Genomic DNA, 13,638 nt, shown 5'->3' on the forward strand with positions numbered 1-13,638 from the left:
GAGAAGTTCACACACAGATGCACACACACAAACTCACAGACACAGATAAACACGCACAATGACAAACTCAAGTACGCACAGGTATCCACACACACCTGAGCAGATACACACACACACACAGATATACACCCACACACGCAGTGACAAACACAAGCACACACGGACAGACTGACACAGATACTCGCAGACATGCACACAGACTCGCACACAGAAATACTCACACACTCGGAAACCTGAAATGTGGTTAGGTTGGAAAAGCTGGGACTGTTCCCCTGGGAGTAAAGGAGATTGAGGGGAGATTTGACCGAGGTGTACAAGATTATGAGAGGTTTCGATAAGTTAGACAAAGGAGAAGCTGTTCCCATTAACTGATGGTACAAGGACTAGGAGACACAGATTGATGGTTTAGGGTCAGAGATACAGGGGGGGGATGTGAGGAAGAACTTTTTTACACAGTGAGTGGTGATGACCTGGAACTCTCTGCCTACGAGAGTGGTGGAAGTGGAGACAATGATTTCAAAAGGAAATTGGATGGGAAATTGACAGAAAAAACTTACAGGCGACGGGGATCGAGCGGGGGAGCGGGACTGACTGGATTGATATACAGAGAGCTGGCACGGACTCGATGGGCCGAATGGCCTCCTTCTGTACTCTATGTCAAACACAGGGAGACACACACACACACATGGTGAGCAGTAAACGGAATTCTCTTGTACAATCCAAGAGAACAGTAGCCCCAAGGGGAGAATCAGTTTCCTACTTCGGTTTCCCATCGTTAAACAAAATTCAAGCCAAACAGCTCACCCAATATTCCCAGCGTGTTCCCGGGATCAGATCCTGCTCCCTGTCTTGCTGGCCTGCGAATACATGAAGCAGCAGCTGGGAAACACCGAAGACCACCCAGGTCACGGCTGCTGCAGCCCCAGCAGCTGGCAGTCCGATTCTGCTCGCTGACAACAACAATAGCAGAGGCCGTCAGAGGAGACAAAGTGGTAGGTTCAGGCAGCGCAAGGAAATCAGTTCAGCCAACGCAGCATGAAGGAGACGCCTGAACAGAGATGTGCTGCAAAGATCCAGGCGTCAGAATCCCTCCTCACCTCCCTGCTGACGCATTGCTGCCTCTCTCTCACCGCCGTTATCTCGTTCTCTCTCTCTCTGCCTCTCTCTCCACCATTATCTTTCTCTCTCTCACTGTCTCTGTCTTTCTCTGTGCCTCTCTCTGCCCCTCTCCATCTCTCTCTCTTTCTCTCTGCCTGTCTATCTCTCTGCCTCTCTTTCTCTATGTCTCTATGTCTCTGTCTCTCTGTCTGTGTCTATCCCTGTCTATCACTCTGTCTCACTCTATGTCTCCCTCGCTATCTCCATGCTACTCTCTCTGTCTCTCTGTCTCTCGCTCTGTCTCTCCATCTCTGTTTCTCTGTCTCTATCTCTATCCCACTCTGTCTCTCTTGCTGTCTCGCTCTCTCCCCCTCTCTCGGTTTCTGTCTCTCTGACTCCGTCTCTCTCGCTGTCTCTCCATCTCTCTCTCTCTCTGTCTCTATCTTTATCCTGCTCTGTCTCTCTCTCTCTCTCTGTCCCTCTCCCTCCCTCCCTCTCTTTGTGTATCTCTATCTCTCTGTTTCTCTCGCTGTTTCTCTGTATGTGTGTTTCTCTCTCTCTCTATCTCTCTGTTTCTGTCTGTGTCACTCTCTCCATCTGTCTGTGTGTGTCTCTCTCTCCGTTCGTCCCTCTCTGTCCCTCAGTCTCTCTCTCTCCCTATCTCTATCTCTCTGTCTCTCTCCCTATCTCTGTTTCTTTCTCTTTCTATCTCTGTTTCTCTCTCGCTGTGCCTCTCTATCTCTTTCTCTGTCTGTGTGTCTCTCTCTCTCTCTCTATCTGTCTGTGTGTCTCTATCTATCTGTCTGTGTGTGTGTCTCTCTCTGTCTGTGTGTCTCTCTCTCTCGCTATCTATCTCTGGCTCTGTCTCTGACTCTCTCTCTCTCTCTCCCTGTCTCTCTCTCCCTGTCTCCCTGTTTCTCTCTCGCTGTGTCTCTCTTTCTGTCTGTGTGTGTCTCTCTCTATCTCTCTATCTGTGTGTCTCTCTCTCTATCACTCTGTCTGTGTGTGCGTGTCTCTCTCTATCACTCTGTCTGTGTGTGTGTCTCTCTCTATCTCAGTTTCTGTCTCTGTCTCTCTCTCTCTATCTCAGTTTCTGTCTCTGTCTCTCTCTGTTTCTGTCTCTGTCTCTCTATCTCTGTCTCTCTCTCTATCTCTCTGTGTCTCTCTCTCTCTATCTCTCTGTGTGTCTCTCTCTCTGCGTGTGTCTCTCTGTCTCTATCTCTCTGCGTGTGTCTCTCTCTGTGTCTCTCTGTGTGTCTCTATCTCTCTGTCTCTCTCTCTATCTCTGTGTGTCTCTATCTCTCTGTGTGTGTCTCTATCTCTCTGTCTCTGTTTCTCTCTCTCTCTCTCTGTCTCTCTCTCTCTCTATCTCTGTGTGTCTCTATCTCTCTGTCTCTGTCTATGTCTCTCTCTCTCTATCTGTGTGTGTGTCTCACTCTCTGTCTCTGTCTCTGTCTCTCTCTCTATCTCTGTGTGTGTCTCTCTCTCTGTATATATATATTTATATATATATTTATATATCTCCCCCTCCTCTCAAAATTCTCTGCAGGGTCCTGCAGACCTTTTCATCTCCGAATCAGTATCTGTGACACACGCGCTGGAGACTGGCAGTGACCTCTGACCGCCATTTTGGTGAGAGGGTCATCTCAGCAGGCAGGGATTGTGGGCCATTTCGGCAGATCGCGAGGCCAGTGCTGATCGCTGCAGCTTCACGGCTTCTCTTAACCTGGTACAGCTGAGGATGGGGTGGGGTGGGGGGGAGGTGGGGGGGTAGTGGTGGGGGGGGTGGGGGTGGGGGCGCTGTGATGGGAACCACAGCGGGGAGGACCTCAACACAGAGAGCACGATTCACCGGGATCATCGATGGCTTTGCGGGGTCAGCCTGGGATTGGTTCCCTCCGGCTTCCCGCTGCGATTGTGGAGGGAACCGGGCGGAGCGGGCTCACTGTCTGGCGAGGGCGCCAGAGGACGGCAAATGCGGCCCCCTCGATGTCCCGCCAGTGTATGACCGCACACAGAGAATCTCGGCACCAAATGTCCTGGCATCACCGCACCAGTCATTTTTCCCCTTTGGAGCCTGGTACACAGGAAGAGGAGGAGGCCATTCAGCCCCTCTCGAGCCTGGTACACAGGAAGAGGAGGAGGCCATTCAGCCCCTCTCGAGCCTGGTACACAGGAAGAGGAGGAGGCCATTCAGCCCCTCTCGAGCCTGGTACACAGGAAGAGGAGGAGGCCATTCAGACCCTCTCGAGCCTGGCACACAGGAAGAGGAGGAGGCCATTCAGCCCCTCTTGAACCTGTTCCACCTGCGAATTAGATCATGGCCGATGTGCATCCGACCTCCATCCACCCACCCTGGTTCTGTAACCCGCTCATCCCCTTAAACCAAGCCAAATTTATCCGTCACAGTTGTGAAGTTTCCGCTAAATCTCCAGCGTCGAGCACATTTCTGGGGAAGGGTGAGGGGGGGGGGGGGGGAGGCGGAGAATTCCCAGATTTCTGCTCCCCTTTGTGTCAGGAAGCTGTCAGACAAACTCCCCACCTGCCAAGAATGAGGAAAATTAATTTCACCACATAAACATTGATTTTAAACTGATGGTGAAGGAAGAACTTGCTTTAAAAAACAATTGGAGACTTTGACTGGAGAGAGACATTAGCATATCAACAGACAGTACTCCAAAAGGACAAAGGGGCTATTCCCTGCTCCAACTTAATCCACAATGGACTTTTGATTACCAGACATTAAAGGTGGAAAGGCTAGCATTCCAAGTTAACTGCGAAGATGGCTGAATACACTAACAGATGTGGTCAGGCCAGTTTGGTCACATGACTGACTGACTATTGGAATTTTTTTGTTAATTTGAACTTCCAACAGGGAACTTGAACTGAGAAAGCTGTTTTCTCCCGGACTGAGAAGACCTCTCTCCTGTCTGCTCTCATCTCGCTCTCACCAGCTTCAGAAACCATTGAAGACACACGAACCCTGAGAGAGAGAAGTCTCCAACAGTGAACAAGGTTGAAGAAGAATACTGGGCCCCAATTAAAAGTAACAGCTGTCTACAATCCAGGACTCCATGACGAGCTGGAAACACAGAAACAGTAACGAGAAACCCCCCCCCCCCCCCTTTAGAGACTGCCTCAAGCCTCTCCATTTTATTTTTCTTCTACTCTTTTGTGTCCCTATCTGCATGTGTATATCGCATGTGCACGCAAGTGTTGTATATCTGTAGGCGTTACCCGTATTAGAGTTTAAGTTTAAGTTTTAAGAAAATTTCACTTTTCTTCTTTAAAGCTAAGAAAACCCAGTGTGCTCATTTCTTTGCCTTGTGATTGGAAAGCTGTGAACAAAGATTCACAAAAGGGGAAGTTCAAAACACGGTGTGTTTAAAATTAAACCCTGTTACAAGAAGACCAGGTAAAGATAGTAAATGACCCCTAGACACCTTTCTCACCTGGTCGTAACAAAGTGCTTCTTGACATCATCCCTGAATGGTCTGGCTCGGGTTTTAAGGTTCTGTCCCCTTGTCCCGCACCCAGCCCGCCAACCAGAGGAAATCGTTTCTCTCTATCTACCCTATCGAATCCTTTAATCACCCTGCACCCCTCGCTTAGATCATCCCTTCATCATCTAGACTTGAGAGAATACAGGCCGAGTCTGTGCAACATGTGGCTGTCATTTTGGTCATGAATGTCACATAGTGGTTATGTTACTGGGCTAGTAATCCAGAATCCCAACATGGCGGCTGAGGGAATTTGAATTCAAATTGGTTAATAAATCCAGAATTGAAAGTTATTCTCAGTAATGGTGACCACGAAACTATCATCGATTGTCGTAAAAACCCATCGGGTTCACTCATGTCCTTGAGGGAGGGAAATCTGCCGTCCTTACCTGGTCTGGCCTACATGTGACTCCAGATCCACAGGCAATGTGGGTGACTCTTGACTGCCCTCTGCGATGGCCTCGAAAGACACTCAGTTGTCAAGGGCAATTAGGGATGGGCCCCGTGAGTGAATTATTTAGAAAGCCCCTTCTCGTCCCAGAGAATCTCTTTTCTGTTGGTATCTCTTTGGACTGTGATGTTAACATATCGAAAAGGCGCTTGACACAGTGAGATTCATCATCCACGAGTTTATTCAGCAAATCCTGTCACAATAGCAAACTTATAATAATTGGTAAAACATCCCGCACCCCTTCACAGGAGTGTTATCAAGCAGCATTCAACACTGTGCCACACGAGGAGATATTCAGGACAGGTGACCATAAGCTCGGTGAAAGAGGGAGCGTCTAAAAGGATGAGAGAGAGAGAGAGAGCGAGAGAGAGAGAGAGAGAGAGGTGGAGAGGTTTAGGGAGGGAACTGCAGAGCTCAGGGCCCCAGGCAGCTGAAGGCACGGCCGCCAATGGTGGAGCGATGGAAATCGGGGAATGTTCAAGAGGCCGGGATTGGAGGAAAGCAGAGATCTCGGAGGGTTGTAGGGCTGGAGGAAGTTACAGAGATAGGGAGGGTTGTCGGGGCTGGAGGAGGTTACAGAGATAGGGAGGGTTGTAGGGGCTGGAGGAGGTTACAGAGATAGGGAGGGTTGTAGAGGCTGGAGGTGGTTACAGAGATAGGGAGGGTTGTAGAGGCTGGAGGAGGTTACAGAGATAGGGAGGGTTGTAGCGTCTGGAGGTGGTTACAGAGATAAGGAGGGTTGTAGGGGCTGGAGGAGGTTATAGAGATAGGGAGAGTTGAAGGAGCTGGAGGAGGTTACAGAGATAGGGAGGGCTGTCGGGGCTGGAGGTAGTTACAGAGATAGGGAGGGTTGTAGAGGCTGGAGGAAGTTACAGAGATAGGGAGGGTCAGGGAGGTGTTTGTCCACAAGGAAGAGAATCTTAAAAATGGAAGTATGAGGAGAGGCGAGCAGAACGGAGTTGTAAAGGGGGTGCAGGAGCAGAGGCACTGGGCGGTTTCATAGACACAGATCTTCGACGGAGGCAGGACAGGTTGAAAAGGCTGTTAAAAATACTGACGGGATCCTGGGATCTACTAATAGAAGCACAGCGTACAAAAGCCAGGAGATTATGGTGAACCCTTCATCAAACACTGCTCTGACCTCAACTGGAGTGTTGTCATTCTCGTCGCTGTTGAACGTTTCAATGACAATTATGGCTTTGATGGACAGCTCCCACCCTTCAGTCCTTCACAAGAGCAACTCAGCTGGTCCCCACCCCCTTGACTTTCCCCATAGCCCTGTTTATCTTTTCTCTTCAGATTATCCAATTCTTGTTTGAAAGCCTCGATTGAACCTGCCTCCGCTACACTCTCAGGCAGTGCATTCCAGATCCGAACCACTCGCTACGTGAAAAAGCCTTTCCTCCTGTCGTCTGTGGTTCTTTTGCCAAACACCTTGAATCGGTGTCCTCGGTCAAATCTCCTCTTAATCTTCTCTGCAGAGAACAGCCCCCCCCCGGCTTCTCCAACCTCTCCAGGGAACGGACGCCCCTCGACTCTGCATCCATTCTCGGGAATCTCCCCTGCACTCTCTCTCTCACCCCTTCACAATCGTCTGAAAGTGTGATGCCCAGAAATAGACACAATACTCCCGTCGAGGCTGAACCAGTGTTTCACATCATTTCTGTGCAGACACGACGATAAAATGTGATTTCCGTCCCTCATTTAAACAGGCAGATTGAAAGCCGATTTAATGTCATTGATAAAAGACATTGCCTGTGATACAAGCAAAACCCAACACCTTTCACCACCTCAGCAGACCCCAAAGAGTCACACAGCCGACAAAAGACTGTTTGAAGTGTGCTCACCTTTGTCATGGAGATAATGGGGCAGCCATTTTGTGCACAGCAAGATCCCACGCACAGCCGTGTGATAATGACCCAGATCATCTGTTTTTCAGTGATGTTGGTTGAGGGATAAATCTTGGCCCCAGGACACCAGGGAGAACTCACCCTCCCACCCACAACCCCCTCACACCCCCCCCACCGGCCCTTCTTCCAATAGTGGCCATGGGATCTTTTACATCCACCGGAGAGGGTAGACGGGGGCCTCGGTTTAATGTCTCATCAGAAAAACGGCACCTCCAACAGAGCGGCACTCTCTCAGTACTGACCCGCCGACAGTGCGGCACTCCCTCAGTACTGACCCGCCGACAGTGCGGCACTCCCTCAGTACTGACCCTCCGACAGTGCGGCACTCCCTCTGTACTGACCCTCCGACAGTGCGGCATTCCCTCTGTACTGACCCTCCGACAGTGCGGCACTCCCTCTGTACTGACCCTCCGACAGTGCGGCACTCCCTCAGTACTGGCCCTCCGACAGTGCGACACTCCCTCAGTAGTGACCCTCCAACAGTGCGGCACTCCCTCAGTAGTGACCCTCCAACAGTGCGGCACTCTCTCAGTACTGGCCCTCCGACAGTGCGACACTCCCTCAATACTGACCCTCCGACAGTGCAGCACTCTCTCAGTACTGACCCTCCGACAGTGCAGCACTCCCTCAGTAGTGACCCTCCAACAGTGCGGCACTCTCTCAGTACTGACCCTCCAACAGTGCGGCACTCCCTCAGTACTGACCCCCCCGACAGTGCAGCATTCTCTCAGTACTGACCCTCCAACAATGCGGCACTCCCTCAGTACTGACCCCCCCGACAGTGCAGCATTCTCTCAGTACTGACCCTCCAACAATGCGGCACTCCCTCAGTACTGGCACAGGGAATGCAGACCTGGATTATGGGGCTCAAATCTCTCAAGTGGGATTTGAATCAACATCGAAAAACAGAAAGAGAAAAAGACGGAGAGAGAGAGAAACAGGGAGATACGGTGAGAAAAACAGGGTGTGAGAGAAACACTGACAGCGTGAAAATAAACTCAAAACTGCAATAAATTCTAAATGAGGAGCTTTGTAGAAATTAGCTGGTTTTGGCTTGAATAGGGCATTGCTGGGATCTTGCTGTGCACAAAATAATATTGAGGTACATACCCCAGAAGTGAGATACAGACTGGAATCTAATCGAGGGGTCTGGGATGGTTTATATATAGAATAACAGGTACCCGGGAGTGAGTTACAGACTGGAATCTAATCGAGGGGTTCAGAGTGGTTTATATATAGAATAACAGATACCCGGGAGTGAGTTACAGACTGGAATCGAGTCGAGGGGTCTGGGATGGTTTATATATAGAATAACAGATACCCGGGAGTGAGTTACAGACTGGAATCTAATCGAGGGGTTCAGGGGGGTTTATATATAGAATAACAGATACCCGGGAGTGAGTTACAGACTGGAATCGAGTCGAGGGGTCTGGGATGGTTTATATATAGAATAACAGATACCCGGGAGTGAGTTACAGACTGGAATCTAATCGAGGGGTTCAGGGTGGTTTATATATAGAATAACAGATACCCGGGAGTGAGTTACAGACTGGAATCTAATCGAGGGGTTCAGGGGGGTTTATATATAGAATAACAGATACCCGGGAGTGAGTTACAGACTGGAATCTAATCGAGGGGTTCAGGGTGGTTTATATATAGAATAACAAATACCCGGGAGTGAGTTACAGACTGGAATCTAATCGAGGGGTTCAGGGGGGTTTATATATAGAATAACAGATACCCGGGAGTGAGTTACAGACTGGAATCTAATCGAGGGGTTCAGGGTGGTTTATAGAAAGAATAACAGATACCCGGGAGTGAGTTACAGGCTGGAATCTAATCGAGGAGTTCAGGGTGGTTTATATATAGAATAACAGATACCCGGGAGTGAGTTACAGACTGGAATCTAATCGAGGGGTTCGGGGTGGTTTATATATAGAATAACAGATACCCGGGAGTGAGTTACAGACTGGAATCTAATCGTGAGGTTCAGGGTGGTTTATATATAGAATAACAGATACCCGGGAGTGAGTTACAGACTGGAATCTAATCGAGGGGTTCAGTGTGGTTTATATATAGAATAACAGATACCCGGGAGTGAGTTACAGACTGGAATCTAATCGTGAGGTTCAGGGTGGTTTATATATAGAATAACAGATACCCGGGAGTGAGTTACAGACTGGAATCTAATCGAGGGATTCAGGGTGGTTTATATATAGAATAACAGATACCCGGGAGTGAGTTACAGACTGGAATCTAATCGAGGAGTTCAGGGTGGTTTATATATAGAATAACAGATACCCGGGAGTGAGTTACAGACTGGAATCTAATCGAGGGGTTCAGGGTGGTTTATATATAGAATAACAGATACCCGGGAGTGAGTTACAGACTGGAATCTAATCGAGGGGTTCAGGGTGGTTTATATATAGAATAACAGATACCCGGGAGTGAGTTACAGACTGGAATCTAATCGAGGGGTTCAGGGTGGTTTATATATAGAATAACAGATACCCGGGAGTGAGTTACAGACTGGAATCTAATAGAGGGGTTCAGGGTGGTTTATATATAGAATAACAGATACCCGGGTTTTATTCTAATTGTCTCACTTCTGAATCCCTGCTTGCTGCCTTATGGTGATGCCTGAATTGTCACTTCTTCAGCCGCTGCTGAATAAGTGGCCACACCTTGACTCTCAGAGCCCTGTGGTCTGAGACATTGATCACCCTCATCCTGAGATTGTTCCTTCAGCGAGGTGTATTTCGGTTCCTGACTTGTCGCCTCCTCAGGGGATCTAGGGCCAGCCTTGGCCTGACTCCGCAGGCTTGGGCCAGAACTCGGTCCAGCCTTGGCCTCCTCGCTCAGGTCTGAGGAGCCGCTAGGCCCGGCCTCCTTCCATCCGCCTTTGGTCCCAGCTTCGGCCTGCTCTTGAGGGATAGGTTGCATTCCAGAGGTCAGATCGTTCAAATCGGAGTAAATTCCTTCTTCTCCTGTGAGGCAAAGAGGAAAGATCCAGAGAATACTGACCCATTCTACTCAATCTCTCCACATAGGACAGCCCTCTCATCCCGGGAATCAGTCTAGTGAACCATCATTGCACCCCCTCCAGAGCAAGTGCATCCTTCCTCAGGTACTGAGATCAAAACTATACCCAGTGCTCCAGGTGTAGTCCCACCAAAATCCTGTAACTGCCTGTTACACAGAAGTACAACCCAGGATCGTTCCCTGCAGTGAACAGGACAAAATTTTACAGGCGTTGAGTGGGACCTGGAGACAAAAATATTCAGGGGCCTACACAGGCCCGGATGCAGAGTATTCATCAAACACTCCCAGGACAGGTACAGCAATAGGCTTTTAAGTAGGTTCACGGACTCCCAGGACACCTGTACTTTCTGCGGCCTGGACGAGTCCGTGTTCCACATTTATATGGAGTGTGCGAGGTTGCAGCCCCTATTTGAGTATCTGAAGGGGCTGCTCCTCAAATTCTGGCTGCACTTCAGTCCCACGCTCCTGATCTTTGGGCACCCGGTGCGGAGGGGCTTGGGCCGGGAGGAGGATCTCCTCGTCGGTCTGCTCCTGGGCCTGGCCAAGGTGGCAATTCACAGGTCCAGGTTGCGGGCCGTCGGGGGTTCCGTCCTCCCCGATTGCCTGCCCCTCTTCCGCGGTTACGTTCGCGCCCGGGTGTCCCTGGAAAAGGAGCATGCGGTGTCCGCCGGTACGCTTGAGGCCTTCCGCGACCGGTGGGCACCGCAGGGACTGGAGTGCATCGTCGACGCCGAGAATGGCATTTTAATTTGAGTTTTTTTTTTTTTTGTTTATTTATCTGTTTTAATAAAGTTATTTTAAAACTGTAAATATGTACATAAAGGGGGCCTGAGAGATAAAGGCCCCCTCGATGTGAAAAATATAAAAGGGGCCTGGGGTATAAAGGTCACCTTGTAAAAAAAAAACGGGGTTAGATACAGAGTAAAGCTCCCTCGACACTGTCCCCATCAAACACTCCCAGGACAGGTACAGTACGGGGTTAGATACAGAGTGAAGCTCCCTCTACACTGTCCCCATCAAACACTCCCAGGATAGGTACAGTACGGGGTTAGATAGAGAGTAAAGCTCCCTCTACACTGTCCCCATCAAACACTCCCAGGACAGGTACAGTACGGAGTTAGATACAGAGCAAAGCTCCCTCTACACTGTCCCCATCAAACACTCCCAGGGCAGGTACAGTACGGGGTTAGATACAGAGTAAAGCTCCCTCGACACTGTCCCCATCAAACACTCCCAGGACAGGTACAGCACTGGGATTGGCTGCTCTCTGATTTGGGAGCCTGAGTGCATCAACGAGGTGCAGCTGACTGTGGCTGTGTGGACAGGTTGGAGGCTGCAGGCTGTGTGACTGCTGCAAGAGGGAGAGACTGAGACTGAAAGAAGGGTTTTTCCACATTTTCAACAAAAGAAGGAAGGCAGAGAACTGGAAGAACTGGAAGCTCTTTTTGTGAGTTTGCTTGGTACTGAAAGTCTTTTTCATTGATTGTTGGGGGTGGGGAAAGAAGAGACCTGAAGACCTTGGGTGGGGCTGTATTGTTCAATAGGGAGCTCCTGTGTTTAACATCTTTGGATAGGGAGCTCCCTCCCCACCCCAACTATTAAGCCTGGGACAGCTGGAGCTGCCCAGGTGAAGAGACTTATTATCTGAACATCGAAGGAGGCGTGTGCCTGGGCAGCTTACAGCTGACCCAGGTGAAGACATCACCCCACCCTCCCAACTGGAAGACCAGCTACAAGACTTGTGCAATACTAACAAAGACTGATTCCTCTTGGCCTTCCTCTCCCTCAGCCTCTTCCCCTGTGCTACATCCTTTAAGTGTTACATTTTTGATTTATTGTATTTGCTCTTTTCTTTTTTTTTTCTCTCAGCAAAGTGCCTGTAACTCTTCCACCCCATGACTTCTCAGTCCTCTCCGGTGGCGGGGCCCTCCTATGCTGCAGCAGCTGCGACAGCTGCTCCTGTGGCCCCGTCACCATTTAAAATCTTAACATCAAAGCATGGGGTGAAGAGTTACACCCATCCTAATATGACTATTGAGGCTTGTATTAAGGCAATGGCCGTGGTTGTCGGCCCCTCGGCCATTGTTGCAGCCTCAAAGATGTATGGGAAGGCTGTGTTCTTCCTGAAGACCGAGCGGGCTGTGTCCCTCGCCCTAAGTACAGGGCTCACAGTGGGTGGGATTTTCCTGCCAGTGGACTCTCTGGGGGCCACTGCACATCGGGTAACCTTGTCGAACGTCCCACCCTTCATTCCTGATGAGCTCCTCCTCCCCCATCTACACCATCTGGGGGAGGTGAGGTCAGGGATCACCCCAGTCCCGCTTGGTCTTCGGGAGCACAGCCTCCGACATGTCTACTCCTTCCGCCGCCAGCTATTCATGCAGCTGGCGCGGGAGGAGGTCTTGGAGGGCCACTTCAGTATAGAGTTTCAGGGGACGGCCTACCGCGTATTCTGGACCTCGGATGGAGCGCGGTGCCACGTCTGCAAGGGGGTGGGGCATGTTCGTAAGAACTGCCCCAACCTCCCGGCCGCTAGCTCCACCTCGGCGGCCCAGAGTGGTTCCACAGCACCTCCTCCCACTCCCCCCGCAGATCCAACAGACACCGCTCAGTCGGTTCCGGAGGCTGTGGTTTTCACAGCCTCTGGCGGGGAGGGGAGCGTCCGTCCGAGCGGAAGGAAGACGCGGGGAAAAAAGAAACATCATGAGGCGCGTCCCCTGGACACTTTGACTCAACCCGAGCCTGAGCTCAGCCCAAAGCCCATTCCCATGGAATCCACCTGTCCCAGGGCTGGGCTCAGGCCCAGGGTGACTAAAAAGGGAAAAAAGGGTGCGGAGGCGGAGGCCTCTGATGACATGGAGGTCTCTGAGTCTCCGCGCCCAAGTGCGAAAAAGAGGAGAAGGCACCCCTCCACAGAAATAACACAGGGCCCTGAGGTGCAGGGCCCATCTGTTGGAGGGGAGCTGCCTCCTGTTTCTGGTCCTCAGGTTCCCCCTACCGCCACCACCAAGGCTGCAAAGTCCGGGCAGGAGCTCCCTATTCCTCAGGATGGAGGGGAGGGGATGGCCCCGGTACATGAGGCCCCTCCTGAAGGAGTAAGTGGGGCCCTGCTTGTGGTGGGGGAGCCTGGGGAAACCGCCCATTCCGCCAATGCTACTGGGTCGGGTGCCCTGAATGAAGGGGAGGGCGAGGCCCCAGAGGGTCGGGCCTCCCAGCCGGAGTCCACCACCAACCAGGAGACACCCGACCCAGTTATAACTGAGAATGCTGCCCCATCTGCTGGGCCTGTGGGTGCTGGCGGAGCGGGAGATGGCCTCCTCTCTCCGCCTCCAGTCTCGGCTCCGGCTGGTTTCCCGGAGTCCGGAACTTCTGTCTCCCCTGGACCACTCATTGGCCTGGGGATGGAGGTGGAGGGGGGTCCTGAACCGCTGGTGCCTACAGGCTCCAGTTTCACAATAGAACCCAGAGAGGACTCCTCCGCCATCGATCCTGGGGGTGGGATCGTGACGGAGGCGGGACCAGCTGGCGCAGCCGGGACGTCCGCCCCACAGTGTGTGGTGGATGTGTCGGCCGCTGGCGGTGACGACCCGGAGGAGGATGGGGATTCGGTGCGGGGCACGGAGGATGATCTTGATTC

The 13,638-nt window shown here is 51.2% G+C and overlaps 2 protein-coding genes across 4 annotated transcripts in view; both read right to left on the reverse strand.

Annotated features, from left to right (window-relative positions):
* LOC137364713 (G protein-activated inward rectifier potassium channel 3-like) overlaps positions 1-7,067 on the reverse strand; it is a 30,061-nt gene extending 22,994 nt beyond the window's left edge. The window contains exons 1-2 of one of the 3 annotated variants that reach the window (XM_068027746.1): positions 4,988-7,067; positions 805-857 (exon numbers count right to left, since the gene is read on the reverse strand). The gene's annotated coding sequence lies outside the window, so the exon portion shown is untranslated. Of the gene's footprint in view, positions 1-804; positions 951-4,987 lie in introns of all 3 variants that reach the window. The other 2 variants (XM_068027745.1, XM_068027749.1) reach the window with 2 other exon arrangements.
* The window catches only part of LOC137364714 (uncharacterized), a 76,067-nt gene continuing 69,488 nt past the window's right edge, over positions 7,060-13,638 (reverse strand). The window contains exon 5 of the mRNA XM_068027750.1: positions 7,060-9,946. Coding sequence (XP_067883851.1) covers positions 9,588-9,946 — 359 coding nt within the window. The 3' untranslated portion in view covers positions 7,060-9,587. The remainder of the gene's footprint in view (positions 9,947-13,638) is intronic.

The sequence above is a fragment of the Heterodontus francisci genome, unplaced genomic scaffold, assembly GCF_036365525.1.
Source record: "Heterodontus francisci isolate sHetFra1 unplaced genomic scaffold, sHetFra1.hap1 HAP1_SCAFFOLD_549, whole genome shotgun sequence".
Lineage (NCBI taxonomy): Eukaryota > Metazoa > Chordata > Chondrichthyes > Heterodontiformes > Heterodontidae > Heterodontus > Heterodontus francisci.